Source organism: Theropithecus gelada, chromosome 2 (assembly GCF_003255815.1).
Source record: "Theropithecus gelada isolate Dixy chromosome 2, Tgel_1.0, whole genome shotgun sequence".
NCBI classification, from domain to species: domain Eukaryota; kingdom Metazoa; phylum Chordata; class Mammalia; order Primates; family Cercopithecidae; genus Theropithecus; species Theropithecus gelada.
The window spans coordinates 132,836,822-132,863,993 of NC_037669.1; the positions used below are offsets into that span (position 1 = coordinate 132,836,822).

A 27,172-nucleotide genomic window follows, 5' to 3' on the forward strand; every position below is an offset into this window, starting at 1 on the left:
AGTCTCATTTTCATCATCTGTAAAATAGAGATAATAATAGTGCCTTTCTTTGTATGATCATTGAGAGGATTAAACAAGATAATAGCAGAGTGCCTGGCACATAACAAGTGCTCAGTTCTTATTAAGATAATGAATTTGAGCACTCATACCTAAACATTACTGTCGTTATATATTTTAAGGCAGAAATGTTCTAAGAACTATATTAAACACTATGCTTAGCCAGAACAATCAGAGCGGAAGCATGCAGAAGCATCATTCTCAGCTGCACACAGGAACTCAACCAGATTAGTGAGCTGATTTCCCATGTAGTACATGTCTGGGTAAGACAGTTGAGATAGGCAATAATTGCAGCTTATTATCGGCTCACTGCAACCTCTGCACTGCAACCTCATGCAGTATATTACAGCTGGCAATGTCCAGAAGTTAGGTAAGGGCATGTTGGCCTCCATTAAGGTTGTGCTAGAGGTTAGTAGCAGGAAGGCAGGGACTTGGGACAATACAGCAGTTGATCAGATTTAAGAAGATAGAAAATTGTCTAGGCAGCAACAGCAATAGATTAAACCCAGAGAAAGAGAACTGAGGTTCAACAACCTGGAAAAGATCAAGCAAGAGGCAGGGCCTAAAGAACTCCCCAGGGACACAGCTCACTGACAACATTTGACTTGGACTGAGGCTTTTAACACAGAAGTTCCAAATGGACTCATGGATGTTAGAGGAAGCTCATTTCTTGATGACAGGCTTAGTCAGTGTAGGCCAGGGGTCATCCTATTCCCTCCATAAACTTGAGGTCAATTCACTGGAGGGTGAGAAAACCAAGTCTTCCTATCTGGTGCTCCCTGAGAGTGTGTATGAACCCAGTGGGTCTGGCAGGCTGGTCAAGGTAGAGCAGAATCACCTTCCTTCCACCAGGCAACTTGTCTGCGGGTGACTGCAACCCCCAAGAGAGCTAAGGATGAATCTTCCCAAAAGGGGCCCTGGCAAACTGATGATCATGGCAGATAAAAAAAAGCTTAGCTCACTAAACTCCAAACAACTACACATAAAGTTTTCTTTTAAATTATGACTTGGATATTTTACCTAAGTGACAAACTAGAGACTTGGAAATATCCCAACATCTTATATTTTCATATTTTATTTTTTACATTTAGTGTCACATCACTGTCATTATCAATATTTAAGTCATTTGTTATAATCAATAACTTCTATTTGTATTCCGGGCAGGGCCTGCTTGCTTTCTGACAGCTAATTCTTTTTGAAAATCTGTTCTTTTTTTTTTTTTTTTTTGAGAAGGAGAGTTTCCCTCTGTCACCCAGGCTGGAGTGCAGTGGCATGATCTCGGCTCACTGCAACCTCTGCCTCCTGGGTTCAAGCCATTCATTCTCCTGCCTCAGTCTTCCAAGTAAGTGGGATTACAGGTGCGTGCCAGCATACCCAGCTGATTTTTGTATTTTTAGTAGACACAGGGTTTCGCTATGTTAGACAGGCTGGTCTCAAACTCCTGACCTCAAGCGATCTTCCCACCTTGGCCTCCCAAAGTGCTAGGATTACAGGCATTGATTCTCACTTTTTATAGGCAGTCATGGGTAAGCCAGACTGCCATTCACTGAATATAGTCGTCCTTATCCCATGAGCACAGAGCTAAAGGATGATGATATGGTGGGGCTACAGGATGCACTCTCAAGTCCGTCTGATATACCTTATGGGAGACCAAATTGCTGGGAATATTTGAGGGAGGAAATATCTTCTACTAAAAACCAACAAGGAACCAGGAGGCTAAGCCAAATTAAATAAGGTAGAACTGTTAGTGAAGCTGTGCAGAGATATAAATGAACTTGATGACTCATGAACAGGGAAGAACATGCATTTATGCACAAAACACTTATGCTAGAATCGAAGCAGTACAGCAGTACAAATATAAAACAAACATATATTCTCATAGGAGTCCAATAAAACCAAAAGGTTAAACACCCTAAAGCAACACTAAAACTTTTAGATATCACTGGATTCAGCAGCAATTGAGAATTATCTTGAATTAGGCTGTGAGAAGGTACAAAAATAGTAAATCCAAACATTTAACTCACAAAGTGATTTCTAATATTGAGTTTCCATCATTCAAATAAAATCCTAAAGTCATCTAATTTGCACTTTCTATTGGCATTCACAGCAAAGACATCCTAAACACTCAATTCTCACTTTATTTTTTATTCACAAATCATGAGTTAGACACAAACGAGAAGCCCTGGCATTTTCCAGTGTGGTTCACGAGTGCCCTCTAGTGATAGTGAGGTCAGTTAGGATAAGCCATTCCCCCAAATAATTGTTTTAAAAAGTGAGGATTCACTAAATGTTCCATTTCTGCTGTCAATTAAAAATAGATCTTCTCCCACTTTTATTTGCATTGCTATAAACTCAACTTATTCTCTCTCTTTAAATCCATATCTAAGCAAAACCGTTTACTAAAGAATATGCAATGCAACCATCTGAAAACATTTCCAATACAGTAACTTTTACCTGATCCCAAAAAGAATACATCTTTTTACCACATAATAAACATGATAACCAATAGTAAAGGAAAATTTTTGGAAGTAATATACTTGTGTAATTACTTCATTTCTCTAACTTTTCAGCATTTCAGTGACTGGTTACAAATGATCACAATGCTTAAATCCACAAAACGCTGGTTCATAAATCCCTCATCACTGATTTCTTCCCACTTTTGGAGTTTTTTAAAAATAAATACTTCCAGCAGTTTCCCTTATTCCTTAACTCTCTATCTCAGATTTCTTAAACTGGTGGCCTGTAGGTCAATTGTGGTCGGTAGGCAGGGTTGCTTTACCTTTTAAATTTCATTACTGGATGCTAACACTTAAAAAATACAGATTTCTGACATCTCCTAAAGAAAGAAAATCACATTTGGCCATGCTTGCCTGTATTGCCACAGGTTGACACATTCTCAGGAGCCAAGTGCACTGCCCTTCGGGTGAGGCCTATGTTCTCCATGTAGCCAGGGGCACAGGTCAGCCACCTCAGTCATGAGGGTGACTTACCTGGTCCCTGGAGGCATTTGAGTTGCAACCCCTGAGTGTGTGACCACTTTCAATTCTTCCTGTAAAAGTTCTCTTTCTACTCCTTATAACCAATCTTATCTTCTATCATATTAGCACCACACAATAAAAGAAACACACAGCACATACCAAAAGAAATATGCTATTATAAAGAAAAGGAAAAAAGACACCTCCGTAATAGAGAAAGGAGAACACATAAATGCAATCTATTTTCTCCAGACTTGATAAAGTTCACTTTGTGCTTATGAATTGTGTCTTCATTTTGAGGTGACAAAACTCTCACCATGGGTTCCTGTGTAGCAAATAAGCAACGTAGATCCTGACTGTCACAAACCACCTGCTCACATCCCAAGATTTCTCTTACAACCAAAGTCTAGGCTTTCAGCTGAATGTCAAGTCAGGACATAGAAAAAGAAACATGACACTCACGGGTGTGCTGCTGTCAGAGAAGGTGTTCATGCTGACAGAGCTGCTCAGCTTCTCTGAGGAGAGGGAGGGTGGGGATGGGCTCCTCTTCTCCAGAGGCTCCTGCCGCTGCAGGTACTCTCGCCATGCTCGCTGAATGCTGAAACAAAACAAAACAAAACAAAACAAAACAAAACAGCACACACATGATTACTGCTGGATCATAGCCCACAGACTCAGAAATTCACTGAAGACTCCTCAGAAAGGAGTCTGAAGGAATTGGCTTTGGTGACAAGGGAACTAGAACACACAGAATGTGATGTAGTTAACCAGGAGACCTGAACTTTAACTTCAATTCGGCCACTGAGACTGTCTCCCTGCCTTACTGGTTTGACTTTCACAGACTTGACTGCCCTCAACTGGCCTAAAAGAGTCAACTTAATAATAAAATTCATTGGTCAAACTTGCACAAGTCAATGTACTTTGATTTATGGGACACAAAACTCTTTCAATTTTTCATCTTATATTTTAAATGAGAATAATAAATAGGCTGACTACTACTTCTGCATTCACTCAGTGTGTGATTTCTGAGGGGCCATTCTGTGCCAGGGTCAGCCGTAGACTCTGAACAGGGACTCTGCCATGCACAGCTCCAGAGCTGTCCTTTGCATGACCGCAAGGTGAAGGGTGTCAGTGATGTGCCACACAGTCTGCATGGCCAAATGCAGTGGCCCTGATGTGGGGCACAAGGCAGGCAAGAGTACCGCACCATGGGTTTTATATACTGTGGAAGGGAATAGGAAAAGGACAAAGATTATAAAGAAAGAAATGGACAAAGATTATTCAAGTGTTATGTGCCACCCAGAGAATTAATGTAATGTGATCAGGCAGCTATTTCAGGTTTCACCTAAGGAAGTTATTTTCTGTGATTAGTATCAGAAGAAATAAATTATCTTCTGCTTAGGATAATAGAAACCTCTTCTTAGTATAAGCTAACTGACTCCCCCATGGACAGACTGTGTATTAGTCCGTTTTCATGTGGCTATGAAGAAATACCTGAGACTTGGTAATTTATAAAGAAAAGAGGTTTAATTGACTCACAGTTCTGCATGGCTGGGGAGGCCTCAGGAAACTTACAATCATGGTAGAAGGCACCTCTTCACAGAGTGGCAGGAGAGAGAATGAGTGCTGAGTAAAGGGGGAAGCCCTTTGTAAAACCACCAGACCTCCTGAGAACTCACTATCAACAGAACAGCATGGAGGAAATTACCCCCATGATTCAATTATCTACATCTGGTCACACCCTTGACATGTGCGGATCATTACAATTCAAGGTGAGATTTGGGTAGGGACACAGAGCCAAACCATATCAGACTGGCTTCTGATCTTTGAGATTAACATCTAGGTTTTCATAGGGGGTCACTGAACACAATCTAACCTCTTCTGGGAGTCAGCAGTACATGCAGACCAGTTGTTAGGATTCAGCCTTTTAAAGTAATTTAAGATAGCTGTATTAATTCCATCACTATCTTTTCTAAACTCCTGGAAGCATCTGATCTTCTGTAATTCTTCCATGCACAACCTAAGTCGTTAAAGTTGTTTCTGAATAAACAAACTGATTTATTTTCATTTGACTGGAATAGTTCAAAGATCATCATCAATTCTCAATAGTCACAGGATATAAATAACACAAAAATGCTACCACATTATCGAATCTGTATGTTTTCCCTAATTTATTAAAGGTCTGAGAATTATAATGCTCAAGGAAAAGTCCAGAAACTGTAGTGAAAACAATACTTTTGGATCAGTGGCCAATTCCCTGAAGCTAGGAAACTTAAGCTTTAGGGGTTCTTCCTTAAAGGCCAGCAGCCTATTCCAAGACCCTGATGAGGGGCTCTTCATGATTTGTATAGAATTGTAAAAATATGATATTTTTAGAGGTTTTTTTTTTTTTAGGGACCCTTCAGAGTATACATACTTCAAGCCCCACTAAAGCAGAATCTGGCCCAAATTTGAATTATATTTGGTCACTGTTTTATTATGAAATCTTGCTCAAAGTGCGTTTTTATTTCTGTTTTTCTTTGGCTTAAAGATTTTAAGCAGAATGGGAAAGGGAGTCCCGTAAGATTGCCTGCCTGAGTTTAGTGGTCTTGTTGCTTCTTCAGGACCCATTATATCAGGGAAGAGTGAACTTAAGGAAGCTGTCAGTGATTTTCAGATCCTCTGAGTTGCCTGGGGTATCCCAGAGCCCAGCTAACAAGTTCTGCTGCTTGCAGGTGCCTCAAGTCTCTAAACCTGCCCATCAAAAGCTCAAAATGTGTAACATTTTAAAGGCAGTTTAAACATTAGAAAATGTTGACAACCCATAGACCACCCACAACTTTCTAGGACTTTGCGGTATTCTACACTGTCTTTTTTATTCCCCCCTTTAAATCGTCTTCATTACTCAGAAAATATAAAAACAAAATATAGTGACCATTTGAGATATTACATTTTAGCTTGTTGAACACCAGAGGGCGGTGTGACACCTGTAAAGAACCAAATAACATTGGGCAAAGTTGAGATGAGTGGTTTGCAAAGGAATTTGCACTTAAAACATCCTCTTCTCCCTCTTGGTTTTATGGAATTTGGAAATTAGCATACCAGTTCTCCTTAAGTCAGATATTAAGGAGACAATATTATTTTATTCCTAATTAATGGATATCCTTTTTTTAATTTATAAGGTGACAATATTAAGTACTTTTAAAATATGTATTTAAAACATCTATACACCCACTGACTTTCTTAATACAGCAGCTATTTTATTTTGTAACATTTACTTTATAGTCATCCACATATGTAAAAACAATGTATTACATGATCTTATTATTTTTAAAACATGCTATAACATGATATATATATTTCTCGTTACTGCTTGTCCTTCATAATTACAGTTTTAAGGACTAGATAAGCTGGACGAGTCTTTAAATTAGCATTTGGGGTTAAAAAATGACAGGGTCCTCATGTCACACCAGGCTATTACCTAAAATTGCTACACTGTTTTTTAACGATGGAGCTATGCTATGTTACTCTCTGTATCAAAGAAAAGTGTTTACGTCACATGTTATTTACTCCCCTTGGCCATTCCTACAACATGACCTTCAAAGATTAAATTGTTCCAATATTAAGCTGTCTTAATACCATCTCCAGATGCTATTTTACTGTAAGAGGGAACTAAAATAAAATGTAGAAGCACCTCATCTCTCAATCATAATGAATCACTTTCAGACTTCTTCTCCTAGATGTACCATAATTCCTGCTCACAAGTCTCCTTTGTGGCTACAGAGTAAATTATACACTACCTTGACATTTTTATTTTTGAAACTAGAAAATGCTATTCATATAATTCTTTAAAGACTTGTTGAAGTAAGAAAGCACATGTTGTGTGTTCCTATATTTTGAATTATAGATAAAGTATAAGGGTTTACATCTAAACAGATGACAAATACATTTTCAATAAGTTTTTTTGCTAGGTCAATTCCTATCTATCTTTTCTCATACCAGGGGTGGCACAATCTGCCTGCCTCTGCCCTTTTTCTGTATATCCCTGTTTGTTTTACAGTGCAGTTGGCTCTCTCATGCACTCACAGCCATTTGGGGGACTCACATTCTGTGCAGTCCTGGTTGCCAAGGGATGTGTTTATCTAGAAGAGGAGAGGAGAGGAGAGGAGAGGAGAGGAGAGGGCTCTCAGAGAGCTAGGGTGCTTAGAGAAGGCTTGAGGGACTCCTAGGATTTTAATTAGTCCTAAAGCATGGATAGGATTGAGATTGATGGGGAGGAAGAAGATCTTTGGGCAAAGGCACAGAAGTGAAGACACCAGGCAGGAAGCAGGAGGATCCCAGAGAAAAGCAGTAAGTCTGAGGCTACAAAGTTGGGAAGAGGATCTCAGAAGCCACCTGAGGTCAGGTTGGGGCAGACTGGGCAGTTGGGTGTAGACTGGGCAGTGTGGGCAACTCTGCTTTGGTGCAGTTGATAATTGACAGATGTTTCAACTTTTCAAGAACAGCCAGAAATGTTGATTTTTTAAATGAGAAAGTACTATTTCTTATATGTTACCAAACAATTATAAAAAATTCAAAATAGATTATAACTCAAGTAGGCTGAATTTAGGGATGGACGAAAGAGGACACAATGAGAGAGGATACACTGAATCTGAGTATCTTGGAAACAATAGCTGATATACATAGAGCTCTTGTTTGTGTGCATTCTCCCATTCAATCCTTACCACAAGTGAGCTGTGAGGGAGGCACCATGATTATCACATGGGTAGATTTTGTGTGCCCAATATTAATTTCTCCTTTTCATTAGTTTTGCGGATCCACCAACTCTCTACTAGTGAGCTTTGGATGAAACAGATTCTACCCTATCACTGTAGACAGTGGCCCATTCCCCTGGGCTGACCAGCCAGAGGGCAGTGGTTGGTTCATTTTGGAGATGCACACATGGTTCAAGCCAGGTCTATTAAAGGCTGCTCTGGGGATTGTACTGAGACTACTGAGAAAAAGGCCCTCTTTTTCATCTAAAGTTTCAGCAAGCAGAGCTGTAACTACCTGCAAGCCTAGAGCTGGCAGTGGCCACTCTGTTGCAATGTTGGGAGAGCCCACATGAGAATGAATCACGGGAAGAGCAGAGTTTACAGAAGAGGAAAGATAGATGCCTGATGACCTTGCCCAGCCACCTGGGTTTCACTGTGCTTAAAGCACGTTAGACCATGGGTGTTTCTGTTATGTGATTCAATATAATCTTGTTTACATCTATAAATTAGTTTGAGTTGAGTTTCTGATACTGACAATCAAAGAGTCCTGGCCGGTCTCAGGGAACAAGATGGGAACTGATCACCATTCCCAACACTTGGAGCAGATGCCTGGCCCCCATTACATGTGCTCCCTCCTTACAGGTCAGCAAAAGGCAGAAATAGAGAAGCAGGGTGGGTTTGGCTTGTCATATACTGACTGTGAGTGGAGAAGGAGAACTCCTACTTGTTTCAGTCTGTTTGCTGATTTTTCTATGTGCAGCTAGCTAAAAGCTATCCTAACAGATATATCATATTTTCATCATTTGTTATCTATCCCAACCCTGTATCCTGATGCAAACTTGCTCAAATGTCAATACTGGGCCACTGCATGCAATAGGCAGGTTTCCCACAGAAACTGCCCTCTCTCTCCAGCCTGCTTCCCCTCCACTCCAGCATCTGCCCGGTTTGTAGCTCTCGACTTCACTGCCACACTGATGGATGATGCTTCCTATGCACCAGGGCCTATGCCGTCTTGGCTCTTTCCACAGGTCTCTTCTCAAATACCCATGACTCTGCAGACTGTCAAGAATGCCAATGTTCTCACACATGAGAATTGGGGCAATTTGGGTCCTGGATCTATAACACTCTTTTCTTTATGAGGACTGAGGAGGTTATAATGCACTCAGGGTTACTGAGTCTAAGAAAGAGAATAGTGGTCCTGCAATGCTATTAAACACCCAAAAAGAAGAGTATCAGATTAGGCCAATCCAATTGCCTCTTTTCAAACAAGTCCTCTTCCCCCACTAGAATGTACAATCCTTGAGGGCAGTGACCACTCCACAGTTCTGGGACATATATTACAGGTGATTAACAAATGTAATTCTTCTAACATTGCATCCCAGAAATAGCTCAAAAAAGAAAAAGTTTCATCTCATGAGAAAGCGTGCTTAGAGTCATAGAGGTTCTTGCCTAGTTTACCTCTCATGAGCTGTAGCTTTAGACAAAATACTAAACATGCTGGCCTCACTCTTGCTTATCCATAAAATAGGAGTAAGAATAACATCTTTGTAACCCCTGCAAGAAGTCAAAGATAATGTATGTAAGTTACTTAGCCCAAACTTGACAAATAGAACTCCTAGATAAACTATTATAATTACTTAAGGAAAGGACATATCAAACACTTTCAAATACTTTGAAGTCACCATTGCAAGTCATCTAAGGATCCCTCCTGGCAATGTTTTATTAGCCCAAGTGGAAATAAAAATATGTTTGAAAAAAGTATGTTTGCATGGAAAAAATACACTAGACTAAATGTCTAGTCTTGAATTTTCTCATTGAAAGCTGACTACAATTTAATAAGATATGTTAGCATTCTCATTTTACAGAGAAGTGCAGCTGAGGCCCAGAGAGGCCATTGGTGTTCCCAAGGTCACACAGCAGGTAAAAAGCAGAGCTGGGATTTGAACCTAAGTTACTCAAATTCCAAAGTCTGTGCTCTCAACCACTCTTCTCTCGTACCTTCTTTTAATTAAATTTTCGACTAAAGTAGATATGTATTACTCTGAAATGCAATTTAATAAGGGTTTACTAAACATCTTTAAAGTTCTTTAGGAAATGCTCTCTCTCTCTCTCTCTCTCTCTCTCTGTGTGGTGTGTGTGTGTGTACCCCTTCTCTCCTTTATAAAACCTAAATGTTGTTTCATTGCAAAATCAAATATAATAATAAAAATTAGGAGAGCAATTGAGCATATTTATTGAGCTGACTTTCAAAAAAGCAATTTGTATTCAATACATCTCTATGTTTTTCCATCACAAAGTAAATATATTGTTAAAATGTAAGGAAGGGGATTGGGGGATTACACAGAGCTAATGAACAACTTTTACACAAGGGTTTGTATTGGGAAGATCTGTTTTAGATCTTGCTACAACATGTAAAGAGTGACTTACAAGATGGAGGGCAGCAGCTTGCTGGGGCTTGGGGAGCCCACCTCTTCCTGTGCTGTGAGTGCGTCTCACTAAGCCTGCATTCCTTTGCTGTGCACCTTCATCCCCCAAAGCTTGTTCCAGCCTTAAGGCTCTTGGGAACACATTCATCTTTAGCCTTAGAGTTGCTCAGAGAGCCTTCCTTTTGGTGTTTTCACTATTACTTTTACTTTCACAAATTTTCTGACTTGAGAGGCTTGCCTTTGTTTGATCTTCGGAGAACTTGCCTTTTACCTCCCCCAAATGCCTTTTCATTAATAGCCATGTGATCTTGATTGCTTTTGCCCTTTTGACGCACTCTTTTGATCCTCTGGTCTAATACTCAAAATTACCTCTTAACAGTTGCATTCATGAACCAGGTAATGGACCCTTTCTGACACTCCCTTCAACTTTGATACACACACCCTCCCCGACACTCACACATTTTTTCACTGAGCCACACTTTCTGACAGGCCTCTGCCTCCCGCCACTGATACTTTGCACTGCCACACGCAGGTTTACACTTTCTTATAAATTCTTTCCTTTTCACGATGTCCTGAGTATGAGGAACCATCCGAACCCTTTCCTGCTATTCTGACTCCCATCCTGGGATTCCCACAGGTAGACACTGAAGGCAGCCTACACCTGAGAACAGGTCTCATCTTTCCTCTCTTTAACATTCAGAGATTGCCTTGCCACAGCACCTCCATCCCCCTCAGGGCTTGCAGGCACTAGACTAGCCAGACACCCTGTATGGGAACTGTTTACTCTCTTCTCATCAGGGAGGGGAAAGGAGAGCCTTCAGGGGAGGGGATTTTATGATGGAGTGATCCTCACTTCCCTCTACCTCTGGGAGAAGACAGACTCTCAGTTGGTCCCCACCAAAAGAAGTCAAAAGGCCCTAAAAGAAAGCCTGTGATAATAGAGGGTGACTGTGGTACCTTGGACAAGGCCCCATTTTTTATACCCAATGCTCTGCAGGACTAAAAAACTTCTCTTGGAGAGCAGGAATGAGAATATCCCAAGATTGTCCCTGTTGAAGATGCCACGGTAGGCAGAGGAAGGCACTGTTTGGTGCATCATGGGGCAAAGCCCCCACAGAGCAAGAGGCACAAACCCAGTGAGAATGAGCAGCCTATACCATTGTGGGGGGCTTAGAGGAGACCCAATGACCCCTTCCCTCAGAGTCCCCAAACATAGGACAGTTGTTAAAGGGAACAACTGCTGAGAGTGAAAGTGTCTGCCATCTATTCACAGGAAATCCGGGGCAGTCTAGGTGTTTAGCACAGGTGGGTGGGAGAGATAACACTGATAAAGGAAGGCAGAAGGAGGGAGGAGAGAAGGGGAGATAAGTAAGAGGAGAGTGAAAGGAAGGAAGCAGAATACAGAGCTGTAGAAAAGGTCTCCTGTAAGCAGAGGGGAGATTTTCAACCTGCCATGAGAGTTAAGAATTTAATAACCAGATTAGACAAAAGTCACTGAACTAGACTAAGCTCTCCAATGGGAGTCAAGTTCCATTATTCGGCAAGATTAAGTATTCTCTCCCTTCTTTCTCTCCAGTGAACAGACATGGGATTCAGAATTATTAGAAGAGATAAGAGCCATTCTGTTTGTACTTCATTGAGCTGAGAATCCTCCATCAAATCAACAAATATAAAATCTCAGGCTCTCTTAGCTGGCTGGAATCTGAAGCACAGAGATTTTGTCTTTGCCTAATCCTTCTCCTGGTACCTATCCCGCAGCCCCTACATATTGAAGATGATGAAAACTGAAAAAGACCCAGGAGTTTTTCTAACTTAATTTCAGCATTCACATTAAACACTCTAATTTTTCATACACCAACTTTTCTTTCACCAGCACATTTCATTTAAAAGAACCTTATCTTAATGAGAAAATTCCTAATGATAAAGCAACCTATGTTGGCAAACTAAAGTCCTGTGTAGTGAGGCTGACACACTGCTTACACAAAATGATTCGATAGCCTGATTCATTATGTATTTAGTAAGTGTGTGACGCAGAACTTTCTAGCTGAGCACCCAACTGGTTCAGAAGTCTTGTTTGGACTTTATCTTGAGGGGTAACCTTATATGCTCATGTAGAGGCAAGCTTTTTACTGATGACCAAGGTTAACATAGATTTACAGGGGTATGTATTAGTATTTGCTTTTATCCAGCAGGATATTACATATTTGTGTCATTTCTGCTTTAGTTCCTAAGTCCAGCAACGACTTGTTGTTGTTCAAAGTTGTACACACCTCAAGGTGCCCTTTTTTAGGGTGATTTCTTTTCTAAAAGGTTCCTCCTTGCACTTTTAAAAAATGATCAGTGATTCTGGCCAAGCTCAGATATGTTAACATTCTTGTTTAAATTCTCATGCTTCTCGGAGTGTTCAACTGAGAGAGAGAGAGAGTTTGTGAGGGAGGGGGTGGGGAGAGAGATTAAATATACACTCACTGGCATTTCTCATATATGCTTCTGAAGGAAAATCAGAACAGGAAAAGATCTCAGAAAACAGTCATAAATATTTTTGAAATTGCTTCCAATTATAATAGGCCCCTTCTCTACTTAAAAATGGTTTGAGAAGATTAATATTTTGTTCTATAATAAAGTCTTTCTCACTTTGGATATTGTTAGTTTCATTTTGTTAATATTGAAATGTTTTTAGCACTATTTTAAGGTAATAGTCATTTATAATAGGGGGAGGAGGCTTACATTTGGGTGTCTTAAGAGAGAATAAGAAGAAAAGGATAGGAAGTGAGAAAAAAGAAGAGAAGAAACATTTTCCCAAAATAATTGAACAGAAGCTGAAATAGAAAGAAGATTTTTAAAAGGGTATGTGTTTGTGTGTGTGTGTTTAATAAATAAATGGCTTGAGGTAGAAATAACCAAATTATTCTAAGACAGAATTAACCAAGTTACTAAGATGAAAGGCAAAGGAAAATGCTAGTGGAAGTTAAAGGATTGTACTAGACCAGAAATGGAAAAACCAAGAGGTGGTAAAAGCAGTGGCAAGCAAATAATTCCCTGTACTACCCAGTAGATGGCGCTGTGCACCCAAAGTAGCTGTGTTCCGGCTTAGAAGAGGGAGGAAATAATGTGCAGCACATGAATGTAAAATAAAGATGCATAATTGTTGTACCCGAAAATTCTAGATTTATTCAGTAATTCATAAAACAAGAACTGTAGAACTAATTGCTTAATTTATACTTTGAAATAACTTACATTTTCACCTTTGATTCCAAGGGCTGTACATTGAGGGGATATTTTTCAATATTATTCTCCGTATCCATGGCCAGCTGGTGACTAGAAACAGAAATAATATCTCAATATCTCTCAATCCAGAAGCTTAACATTTATAGCAATAATACTGCTAATTTATACTTATTTGTAAAATAAGATATAATTTTGTTCATTTTAATTTATTAAAGTTCCTGTTGATGGACGATGGATAAGTAACCATATCATGAAAAAAAATGTGACTTTGACTTTTTTTTCTGTTGTCCTTTTGCTGTTCTCAACTCAACATTCATAGCTATGGTATGAAAATCATTTCCTTTAAGATAAAAGAAAAGGAGCACATTGGACAATTTCAGGGGGAGAAAAAACACAAGGAAAGGGTTATAAATTCCATGCTACTGGCCAACTAGTAAGATGTAGAGAAGACCTTACTCATCCCCAGTAGTACCACTGCCACTGGACCTTCCCTCCTTTCACTTTTAAGCTGTTTCAGGGCTTCCACTGGGAACAAAGCATGGATCTTTGACCTGTAGAAAGGCAGAGGATTATAGAGAAATGATCACTGCTTTCAGTGAGCTTGCAGAACTCTTAGTGCTACAACAATCAAGAAGGGCTTCACGGAGAAGGCAGCTCTTGGGATGAATTTTGAAGAATGGATAGGAAGTAGGTAAGCTGAGAGTGAAAAGCAACATATGAGGAAGACTACAAAACAAATAGTAGAGGTAAAAACATTCAAAGGATAATTTTAGAAAATAAAGAGAAATTTGGTGGAAGTAGGTGAAAAAAATAGGAGAACAAAAGGAAATAAGCTTTGATAAGCAGAAAGCTAATAGTTACTGATCCCATAATGTGTATAAAACACTGTCATAGACATTTTATATTCATTATCTTATTTATCACAGTAACTTCCATTAACTAAGTATCACTTTCCCCACTGTAGAGCTGAAAAATCTGAAGCTTGCAGAGATTATGTTAAATTTACTGTACAGGAGGAACTACATTAAAACTCACATCTCACTCCTCTGTCCACCAGAAGGCACTGGTTGGAGTATTTTAATATCAGGATTATTATATTTAATCCCACTGAGTGAAGTTTTCATAGGTAATATATTCAACATCCCAATTCAATACTCATGCATGTGGTAAGGTAGGGGCACGTGTGTGTGTGTGTGTGGTGTGTGTAACAAAAATTTCAAGAAACATTACTTCCCCAACTACATGTGATGTACTTTGATTTCTGATTTATATTTGAAACTTTTTTAAAAGGCCAGTGTGACCCACCAAATTTATTGAACAAACCATCAATAGATTATGATCTACAGTGTGAAAAACTTTACAAAATTTTTCACACTGTAGATCATAATCTATTGCAGCAGGGAGCTCCATGCATTTGGAGCAGGGAAATATGATCAATGGAGGGTTTAAGGATGATTTGTGGTGGGAGTGAGCAAGGAGAGTGAAATAAAACTAGTTAGAAAGCTATTCAAATAGTCCAGGTTATGAGGACTAAGATTGCACTGGTAGTAAAGAAAAGGAAAAAAAAAAAGAAAGAAAGAAAGAAAAAAATTGTGCTGGAGAGATCCCTTAGAATCACAAATGTATTTTTTTCTTTTTAGAAAGGAATGATCAAGCGGTAGGAAAAACACAGGAAAGCACATAAATTCCTACATGGCAAGTAGGTGGTGTCAGCACCCCAAGATAGTTTAGGGTTGCTCAGCCTGGTTGTTGAGGGGCAAGGAAGCACTCTTGTTTACTCTGTGCCATTGGTATTCAGGGTGCATTACTAATTCATTGTTAATCATTTATTCTACACATATATTTAATGTCTCCTGTGTGCCAGGAATGATGCAAAGCATGGAGGATAAAATGGTGAAAACACTAGACATGGTCCCTGTTCCTGTGGTACCACAATCTAGGAGAACATGAACATTACATAAGTATTTGCAAGTGTAACAGATATCATTAAAGGAGAAGCACACAGGAACCTAATCCTGGGTAGGTAGGCATAGAAAGTGATATGATCTGGCTGTGTCCCCAACCCAAATCTCACCTTGAATTATAATAATCCCCACATGTCAAGGATGAGACCAGGTGGAGATAATTGAATGATGGGGGCAGTTTCTCCCATGCTGTTCTCATGATAGTGAGTTCTCACAAGATATGACGGTTTTATAAGGGGCTTCCCCCGATTGCTGGGCACTCATTCTCTCTCCTGCTGCTCTGTGAAGAGGTGCCTTCTGCCAAGATTGCAAGTTTCCTGAGGCCTCCCCAGCCATGTGGAAATATGAGTTAATTAAATCTCTTTTCTTTATAAATTACCCAGTCTCAGGTATTTCTTCAGAGCAGTGTGAGAATGGACTAACACAGAAAGTCTTATTTTTATTATTGTATGGTCTTGTAGAAATAGCAGACTTATGACAAGAATACTTTAAGACTCTGTTACTTATTAATTACAAATTAAGCAATAAAGTTATACATTGTAGGGCCTGTGGATACGTAACAAACAAAGACAGAGCCAATGTTTTCATAAAGAAAATAAAACTTTCACAATATTAACACATTTGCTAATTTGAGGATATAATTTATATATCCTCACCAAACTAAAAACTACCAATACCTGTTGGTTTAAATCTGATAGCTTTAGTTCATTCCATCAATAATTGTCTATGGGTAATAAAGTGATTATGCCTCAGTACAATGTGTGACTTGCAATCACACATCTTCTACCAGAAACCCAGGCTGATTTAATAATTACAAAAATATGGCAGTCAGCCTAAGGTCTTACTTAAGTTAATAAGTGATTTTCATAAACAATGGAGTCCTAAGTAGCATTCCAATTAATGGCCTTACCAATTGCTCTTCTCTGCTTATTGGCACATGCCAAGATTTGCTAAGCTCGTGTGTGTGTGTGTGTGTGTGTGTGTGTACACAAATGCACTTGACTGGCTCTGCCAATGGTCTCAGATAGTATGGAGCTGCAGCTTCCCTCCCCTTCACACTAACTCTCTACCACAAAACCCTGTTGAGCATTCAGAATAAATGTAATGTTCCAAGGGGGAATAACCGATCAACTGTTCTGACACCACTATCACTTAACTTATGGTCATTTCAAGTAGCTGAGATGATTTACATCAGCACCTAAGTCAGCTGCAGCTATAACGAAATGCCTAATCTGCTCACTCAAAGTACACCAATTTTTCAATCAAATTTGACAGCTTTCAAGGACATAGTCCTGACCTGAAACAGACCAAAAAAATCTCCAGGATTCCAGGCAAATGGGTATAGTTGTTAGGGCTGGCAGTCACTGCTTATTTTCTCTCTGTCCTGGATAAGCATGAAAGGAAAGTTTACCCCCATGGGCCCATGTGCTTTGAAGGAAGTATTTAATTCCCATTGCTGGAATTTCTCAATCGGGATTGAAAAAAAATAAGCACACAAAACAGACTGGTTATTTCCAGAAGGTTTTAGCTTTCTCAGGCCTCTGAATAATAAAACGGAAAGAGTAGGGTAGGGCAGATGGAAGCCCACATATATACCATTAATTTTCAAATATCGTCCTGAGAGCAGACAGCTGAGAAAGATACACGCTGGTGTTAGTGAGAGGTTTAATATAGAATTGTAGTCAATTAGCAGAACAAAAAAAAACTTCATTTCCTACATCAAAATCAATAATGGGAGGCGCAGTAGCTTATGTCTGTAATCCCAGCACTTTGAGGGGCCAAGGCGGGTGGATTACCTAAGGTCAGGAGTTCGAGACCAGCCTGGCTAACATGGTTAAACTCTGTCTCTACTAAAAATACAAAAATTTGCTGGGTGTGGTGACAGGTGCCTATAATTCCAGCTACTCGGGAGGCTGAGGCAGGAGAATTGCTTGAACCCAGGAGGTGGAGGTTACAGTGAGCCGAGATTGCACCACTGCACTCCAGCCTGGGCGACAGAGCAAGACCCCATCTCAAAAAAAAAAAAAAAAAAATCAATAATGAAAAACCATCATGGTCAGGTTTAATAAATAAATGGGCCAAACATCATAGAGAAAGTGTGTCCTCGGAGAATTAAGCTGCATGAGGAGATTACTGAATAAGTGAAATGAATCTAAAATATATTTACACTACTGGTTCTCAATCCCAGCTCCTCGTTAGAGCTACATGAAGGAAGATGTTAAGAAATACTGATTCCAGGGCCTCATCCCCTGAGAATCTAATTCAATTTGTCTAGAGTGGAGCTTAAGCCAGGGCATTTTTATTAAGCTCCCCAGCCGATTCAAAGTGCAGCCAAGGTGAAAAATAACTGATTTAGCCTAATGTCATTACAACACTAATCTCTATAAAAGAAAAGTCTTCATTCTAGAGTCAGCAAAAAACTCTTTAGGTATTGTTTACATATAGCTAGTGAGGGTGATGGTGGAGGGAAATTCTACGATTTTATTCTTATTTATTCATATTAACGAGAGTAGGCGTAATAAAAATATATGAACAGAAACTTCATTTGTCCAAAGGGCTGAAACTGCCTTTCAATGTGATGACATGGCAGATTCTTAGGATCGTGCAGATGTAATGAACCTTTGAGACTGTCTTGTCCAAACCCTTGCCCAGATGGAAAGGAAAGGAGCCAGCATTGAAGGCATCAGGCTATTATGGGCTGTCTCATTTAATGCTCTCAATAAGACAGTCAAGTCAAGACTACTATTATCATTTTTAAAGATGAGTATAGTGGGGCTCAAGGTGGTTAAAATTTTTGTCTAGACTGACAAAGCTTAGAAAAAGTAGAAAGAGGCATCAAACCCAAAGTTTTCCATTTTCTAGGATATTTTTTAGCAACATTTCAGATGTATGGTCATTTACACTCTTCTTGGGCACTTCCAGTATCTTATCAGCTAGTGGGGCTCAGCACGTACCGTAAAGTATGGTGTTTGGCATGCTCAGTTCTTTGAACCAAAGGAGAAGAGGCCTCAGAAGCAAAGTCTCTTTCTCTCTGACCTTCTCTTGCCCTTCTGTCCCTGCCCCTCTTTCTTCCATGATGCAAGCCATAAAAACCAGAATTCCTCTTCCACAAGGCCGGTCATGGAAACTAGAACCCTTCTCCCACAAACAAGCTACAAAATCTAAAAATATTCCTCTAAAGTTACCCTGCCTTTCTGTATAAAATCTGGTCATAAAGAAATTCTCTGACCTACCTAACCTGATGGAAAGTCCTAAGACCCTCATTCCAGAGGTTCTTGCCCCATGCCCAAGAGGAAGGAACGCTGCACAGAGAGGCCAAGAAGAATGTGAATAGACAGCCTTGCTGAGTTTTCCCACCTCATATATTAGATCCTTCCTTTTTGTCCCATGACATTTCTACAGGGCTGTCCATTCTTCATCAAAATTAAGTATAAAAGTGAACAATTTTCCCCAGGTTTTCATTTCTGAAGGCTCCCAAGTCACACAGAATCCTGATTAAATAGACTGGGCGCAGTGGCTCACACCTGTAATCCCAACACTTTGGTAGGCTGAGGTGGGCGGATCACTTGAGGTCAGGAGTTTGAGACCAGCCTGGTAACATGGTGAAACCCTGACTCTATTAAAAATACAAAAATTAACCCGGTGTGGTGGTACGTGCCTGTAATCCCAGCTTCTCAGGAGGCTGAGGCAGAAGAATCACTTGAACCCAGGAGATGGAGGTTGCAGTGAGCTGCGATAGTGCCACTGCACTCCAGCCTGGGCGACAGAGTGAGACTCCATCTCAAAAAAATAAAATAAAATAAAGAACCCTGATTAAATAAGCTTGCTGTGCTTTTCTTTTGTTAACCTGTCTTTTGTTACAGGAGTGTTGGCTGTGCTCCTTACAATGAGTGAGGAAAGGTGTGATGCCTTCCTGCCCCTACATGGCTCACTTCTTAACAAAGTTCATTCTGTTTGGGGGTAGGCTGAACTTTTACAGAATCTTTTCCTTATCTGAATCACAACGCTGTTTCTCCATATATCCTACTCATTGACTCTTGTTCTATTTTCTGGAGCAGGAAGAGCAACTTAGCCTCTCTTTTATAGGAGCATCCTTCAAATGTTTGAGGATAGCTATTACGTTTCTTCTGAGACTTCTTTTCTCCAAGCTACACATCCTCAGCTCCTTGTAATAGTTTCACATGGTTCCAGAACTCTCACAATTTTAATTGACCTCTTTCTAATACTCTTGGGAATGTCAATGTGATTCTTAAATGTAGTGTCCAGAGCCAAGCATGACACCCAACTGGCTTGACTGGTCCTGAGTACATTGGGGCTCAGCCAGTGATTGAGAGCAAGGATTCTGGAGGCAACAAAACCTGGGTTTATTTCCCATTCTCACCACTCACTAGCTGAGTATACATGGAGTTGCTGAAACCTCTCTGAGCCTGTTTTTTCTCATCTGTGAAATGGAAATAATAATGCCTATATCAAAAGGCTATAATCAGAATTTGATGAGGAGTGTCTGTGAGCGTTCAACAGTACAGGGTACATTATAAATGTTTACTTTTATCTCTGTTCAATTTCATCTCTTCTTTTTGCTTTATCTTAGCTCAATTTTGTCCCATTCTGTAGTGTTAATCTGAATGTTCAGTCTATTAGTCTTAGTGTTAGCTTTGTACTTTTCACAAATTTTGTACCTGCCTTCTATAAATGTCCCTGATTAAAAGACGAAGACAGGTCAGAGTTAAGTTTCAGCCCTCAGACATACCACCAGAAACAAATTCCAGGCATCATATTACTCTGTTAAGCAGTAGAGCTTGCGTATCATTGCTCAACTAGTCATACATTTATCTACCTATATCTCAAATGAGCCACCTTTCTGGGCTCTGACCACAATGATAACAAGAAACTGTCCAATTTACTTATTTTTACCAGAAAGATTTTCATTTTACTCAAGCTTTCCAACCATGCAAATGATTTAACTTAATACTTTTTACTTACTTTTCAAATAAATATTTTCCATCATTAACTTGTTCTAGAGGATTCTGCAATCTTTTCAGTTCTTCCTGTGAAAAAGAAAAGATATATCTTACAAATTATCACCAGCTACTTCTGAGCAATACTATTCAAGCATACTTGTTAGCAAAATTGATACAACACAACATTAAGAGTTCTGGACTGCACTTTGGTAGGCCGAGGTGGGCGGATCACGAGGTCAGGAGATCGAGACCATCCTGGCTAACATGGTGAAACCCCATCTCTACTAAATATACAAAAAATTAGACGAGCGTGGTGGTGGGCACCTGTAGTCCCAGCTACTCGGGGGCTGAGGCAGGAGAATGGTGTGAACCCGGGAGGCGGAGTTGGCAGTGAGCCGAGATTGTGCCCCTACACTCCAGCCTAGGTGACAGAGCGAGACTCCGTCTCAAAAAAAAAAAAAAAAAAAAAGAGTTCTGGACTTTGTGCTGGTTAAGTGTTTAAACACACAAAAATACAGCATGATCCTTGATCAAATTAGAATATTGTCACTCAAATTGTGCGATTTTTTTTTTTTTTTACTCAAGATAATGTTTCCTATTATTTTTTTTTCCAGAGTTTGGATATGTTTACATAGATCCACCCACACTCTTTCCAAATTCACTTTCTCAACAGTAATGTCATAGCTGATTGCTGGGTAAGAGACACTAATGACTGCATGCTGCATTTGGCCATTCAGCAATCATCCTCTCTTGTCTCTTAGTAACTCTTGGCAACCTCTTCTCCATAGCCCACATGTTCAGACACACACACAAACACACACACACACACACACACACACACCCCTTCCCTGAATTCCAGGCATTTGTTGTCTCTGTAATCTCATTTCTCTGACCACAGAGGTGTGACAGGATTTGACCCACGTTCCTGGTAAGACTCCCTTCTTCAGTCTTATCATGGCAGGATTTAAGGAAGACTCACAGAACTCTGTTCCTGGGAAGACCACCATTCCCTGAGGCCACACTACCTACCATACCATTCACCACACCACTTACCCCCCACCAGAAACTGTCAAAGTGACCAGTCCCAAGGGGAAGCCGCAGTTAGAAATAATTATTCAATTACATCCAAAAGACCATCAGGACTAGTCTCTCTACATGCTTATAACCCACCAGACACCCAAGTCGCCTAGATCACCTCTCCCACTACGCAATCTCTTAAACCCATACTGCATTCCAGAATGTGGCCTAATCACCCACCTCTCCCCAGTCCTTCCAACCTTTCCAGTGGGTCCTTTACAGTCTGTCATCAGCAAAATCCTGTATCTCCCCAACTTCTTTGAATATGCCCTTAATTATGTTGTTCTAACTAAACTATGCCTCACTGTTCTGGGACAGCTAAGTTTTTGTTAGAGCAAGAAGAGCAAATAATTGTTAAGAAAAGAGGTCTAGTATATAGAGAATTTTGCATATGAAAAAGTTGGCTGAGTACCTGAGCACACCCTCTCCCCTGCAGTCCTCTTAAGAGGTGGCCATTTCTTCCCCACATGCTACATACTACATGGTGTGGAGGTCGGGTGGGACCCTCTTCGCTCCTCAGATCTTCGCCACTCCTACAAAACCTCTGGAAACATACCAGCTGCCAGTCTCAGTCATCTGTCCTCTTCTCTATCTATCTTAACTCCTCAGGGGATCTCAGCCGGTCTCACAGCTTCTATTTTATATTTGTACCTGACCTCTTCTCTAACTTCACTCTTCTGCATCCACCCTGCCTACTTGACAGTTCTATGTACGTGTTTGACAAGCATCTCAAGCTCAAAAGCAAAATGTTAATATCCCTGCTTATACCTTCCTACCCAAACCTCCTTCTTCACTGCTTCTTCCTCATTTTAGCAAATGGCATCACTATTCACCAAGCTATGAAGAGTTAAACCTAAGAACCAGACTTTACTCATTTCTTCCTCTCACCATCTATAGTCAATCAATGAGCTACTCTTATTGACCCCACTTTCAAAATATATTTGGGACTTGGCCACCTCTCAGTCTGGTCTAAGCCAACCATGGTAATCTTCTAATTATTGCCCTGCTTCCTATGTTAGGCTGCATCAGTCACTTCTTACATCAGCCTGAGTGGTCTTGTAGTACCTGGGTTTTCTTTTGTAATTGGAGTATAATTTACAAAGTATGAAATGCACCTTATAAGTATACAATACAGTGATTTTTATCAAACGCTTCCATTGGTAGAGCCACAGCCAAAACAATATATAGAACATTTATCATTCCCAGGAAGTTCCTTTGTGCCCCTTTACAATCAATTTTCCTATCCCAAAGGCACCCCTGTTCAGATTTCTATCTGTGTAGATTAGTTTTGCCTGTTCTAGACTTTTGTATAAATTTATCTATTGTGTCCAGCTTAATTAACTCAACATTGTATTTTGACATTTGTCCATGCTGTCCGTTGCATATATCAGTAGCTCATTTCTTTTTATTGCTGAGTGGTTTTCTATTGTATACATACACAATAATCCATTCTCCTGTTAATGGGCATTCTAATTGTTTTCATATCCATATGGCCTAGTATGAATAAAGCTGCTATGATCATTGTTGTGCAAATCTGTTTGTGCAAGTCTGCTGTGCAAGTGTGTTTGTGGATGTGTTTTCATTTTTCTTCAGTAAATATCTAGGAATGAAATTGCTACCTTATGAGGTAAATACATGTTTAACTTTTATTTTTATTTATTTATTTATTTATTTTTGAGATGGAGTCTCGCTCTGTTGCCCAGGCTGGAGTGCAGTGGCGCAATCGTGGCTCACTGCAAGCTCCGCCTCCCAGGTTCACACCATTCTCCTGCCTCAGCCTCCCGAGTAGTTGGGACTACAGGGGCCCACCACCACACCCACCTAATTTGTGGTATTTTTAGTGGAGACGGGATTTCACCATGTTAGCCAGGATGGTCTCGATCTCTTGACCTCGTGATCCGCCTGCCTCGGCCTCCCAAAGTGCTGGGATTACTGGCATGAGCCACCGCACCCGGTCACGTTTAATTTTAAAGAAACTTCCAAAGTTTTCTAAAGCAGTTGTACTATTTTATATTCCAACCAGCAATGTAGGAGAAGTCTAGCTGCTGTACATTCCCACCAATGTTCAATGTCAGTCTTTTTCACTTTATTCTCCTGGATTTGTGATATCTTATTGTGACTTCAACCTGCATTTTTCTGATAACTAATAATGTTGAGTATTTTTTGCATGTGTTTTTAACTGAGTTATATGTCTTATTTTTCAAGCAGTAGAAGTTCTTTATATATTATAGGGTACAACTCTTTTGTCAGATGCATGTGTTGCTAATATTTCTTCCCAATCAATATATTTTGACAAGCAAATCTTTTCATTTTGATGCAATGCAATTTATTATTTTATTTTTGTTATTTAGTATTTTCTGCATCCTAAGAAATATTTTCCTGTCCCAATGTTGCAAATATAGTCTCCTATATTTTCTCTTAGAAAATCTATAGTTCATTTACATTTAGGAGTACAGTAAATTAATTTTTGTGTATGGTGTGTGGTAAGAATTGAGATCAATTTTTCTTCATATGAATATGAGTGTAAGTCTACTAAATGGGGCTTCTGTATAAACTATTTTTTTCTGATACCAAAAAAAAAAAAAAAAAGAGTCAGCTGGCATGTGGCTTTTAATGTTTGGTCTTCCTTCTTCCTGCCGGGATCATAGTAATGAAATCCAGAGTGCAAAAGCTATTGTGCCTATAAGGAGGAAAACCACACATTAAAGTTAATAAAATAGAAAGACAGAAGGTGCGTGGGACCCTGATGAAACCATGGAGCTGCTACTTCAACTCTGATCTACCAACATCTGAACATACTTGTCATGCAAGAAGACCAACCTACTAATTTATTGATTCATCATAGTTAAACAAATGTAAATAAGTGATATTTTCCTCTTCATAATTCAGTGGTTTTCCATCACTTTTGGAATAAAATCCAAACTCATCACCATGGCCTATAGAACCCTATGTAATACAAACCCCCACCTATCTCTCTGACCTCATTTCCTACCACCCTCTATTCATACAACTCACACTTATCTAGCCATATTGGTCTTGGGGTGTTTCAGAAATAGCCACGGTTGCTCCCTTTTAGATCACATATCTTCGCTGTTCCTCGTACAGAGAATATTAATTCTGTGCACAATTACAATCAACATTACCCTCACATGGCTTCCTCACTTCATCCAGGTGTTTGCTCATATATTGCCTTCTCAAAAAAGCCTTCCTTGATTGAACTCTCTAAGACGTCACCCATTACTTACTGTATATTTACCGTGCTTTATGCTCTGATTCACTTCTTTATGATTTTCATCACTTCCTAACATATTTGTGTTTCATTGTCTCCATTCACTAGATTGTAGGCACCATGGAAGTAGATTTTTCATCACATCCACCATTATATTTTCAGTGCATAGAATAGTGCCCAGCACATAGCAATTGCTCAACCAATGTTAATTATTTAAACTTTACCTCAAGATTTGGAGAAGAACTTCAGTTTATTCCTCTGGATTTTGGAGTGTTAGGATTTTGAAGTGTGAGGGACACTGGAACTGTGACAGAAGTATTTGCATTTGTGACAGGTACTAACTGAAGGAAAAATATAACACAGCAAAGGGGATGGAGACAAAGGAAAAAGAGCCAAGAGGCCAGAGCCAGGGTGATGTTGTGAACATCTGTTTCAAACTGGAGCTTGAAAACAGCACATTGATGGACTTTTCAGTTTTGTCAATAGATTTTTTTTTTTTTTGAGACAGAGTGTCACTCTATCACCCAGGTTGGAGTACAGTGGTGCGATCTCGGCTCACTGCAACTTCTGCCTCCCAGGTTCACGCGATTCTCCTGCCTCAGTCTCCCGAGTAGCTGGGATTAGAGGCACCTGCCACCACACCCAGCTAATTGTTTATATTTTTACTAGAGATGGGGTTTCACCATGTTGGCCAGGCTGGTCTTGAACTCCTGACTTCATGATCTGCCTGCCTTGGCCTCCCAAAGTGCTGGTATTACAGGAATGAGCCATTGTACCCAGCCAGATTCTCTCTCTTTTAAAAAACACTTTCAGTTGAGGTTTCTGTTTTGTTTTGTTGTTTTTATACAACTAAAAGAATCCTGAGAAGTTACCATGTGAGCCATAACCTAGGACTAGAATACAAAATTCGAAGATGAGCGATAGCATTATAGAAGTTCAGAACTGAACTGTTGTTTGCTTTGTTTTGGCCATGTCTTTTAAAATGTCTTATTCAGAACACTAACGGGGCCAGGTGTGGTGGCTCACGCCTGTAATTCCAACACTTTGGGAGGCCAAGGTGGGTGGATCACTTGAAGTCCAGAGTTCAAGACCAGCCTGGCCAACATGGTGAAACCCCATCTCTACTAAAAAATACAAAAAAATTGCCGGGTATAGTGGTGTACTCCTGTTGTGCTGGGCCTTGGCCTCCCAAAGTGCTGGGATTACAGGCGTGAGCCATGGTGCCTGGCCGTGAATTACTTTTTATGTATGTTATGGTGAGGTAGGGATTGAGATCTATTATACAGGGTGTATATAAAACACTGTCTATTTTGCTACTGGATCTCTTTTTATATAATGGAATGAAAGAGAAATACAATTTAGAATTTAGAAGTAGGGTATATTTGCCCCTTTTGATGTAATAGTACACTACTTTTCATCAACAATAACAACTTGTAAGTCTTAATGAAGTCATTTGTTTTGCTTTGGCTGGTAGAAGCTTAAGCAAAATTAAATATTTAATTGCCACAAGGATTCTTTTTAGGCAGTTAGAACGATCATTCCTCACCTCTTTAACTACCTGATTTATAAACATCTTTATATTTGTTTTAACTCTGTTATTACATTTGTAATATTTATAGTAAGCGAAAGAGTAATTATAATAGGTAGAAAGATAGAGATGATAGATAGATTATCCTTTGCAATCTTTAACATGACATTTTATTTTTGGGATAAAACTTACTCTTTAGCCCTCTCGACTCTGGTTCCATATTCTAAGAATAAGCCCCCACATTTATCCTCTATTTTCCCCTACACCTCCTACCTAATTTTTTAAAATCATATCACACCTCACCTTCAATGACATAAGTAACAAATCGAGGTCATATATTGTCATGTGTTGCTTAATAACAAGGATATGTCCTGAGAAATTTGTCATTAGGAGATTTCATCACTGTGTGAACATCATAGAGTATGCTTACACAAACCTAGATGGTATAGCCTACTACACACCTGGGCTATGTGATACAGCCTATTGCTCCTGGGCTACAAACCTATAAAGCATATGTTACTGTAAGAAAATTATAACACAATGGTAAATATTTGTATATCTAAACATATCCAAATCTAGAAAAAGTACAGTAAAAATATTGTATTGCAACCTTTGTAATGTTTTGTTGTTATGGGTTGTATATGTGATCAGTATTGATCAAATGTCATTATGCGGTGCAGGACTGGAAATGGTCAGACTTGAAGTTGCTTTGATATAGCAAGGAAATAGTTTGAATGAGAAATCTTAACTATTCTTAAAAACCAAAAGTGAATTTTTATGTTGTAATTTTTTTTCCCCCTGCATCATGATTAGAAAAGAGATGGAGCTACTGCCAGTCCTGGCACTTTCTTCTCCAAGATGTGGCTGTGGCACGCTTTCTTCTATTCTTTTTTCTCTGGGGATTTAGCAGGCATAAAGAAAAGCCTTTTTGCAATTTGTGCCAGCCACTCTCCTTTCCTTGAATATTTCATTGCAGAAAGCTTGCTGGGTGGTG

General features: G+C 39.6%; 1 protein-coding gene across 1 annotated transcript in view; it reads right to left on the reverse strand.

The window, feature by feature from the left end:
- Positions 1–2,452: 2,452 nt before the first annotated feature.
- The window catches only part of IQCJ (IQ motif containing J), a 180,759-nt gene continuing 156,039 nt past the window's right edge, over positions 2,453–27,172 (reverse strand). The window contains exons 2-4 of the mRNA XM_025375254.1: positions 20,367–20,431; positions 13,429–13,509; positions 2,453–3,630 (exon numbers count right to left, since the gene is read on the reverse strand). Of these exons, the coding sequence (XP_025231039.1) occupies positions 3,447–3,630; positions 13,429–13,509; positions 20,367–20,431 (330 nt within the window). The 3' untranslated portion in view covers positions 2,453–3,446. The remainder of the gene's footprint in view (positions 3,631–13,428; positions 13,510–20,366; positions 20,432–27,172) is intronic.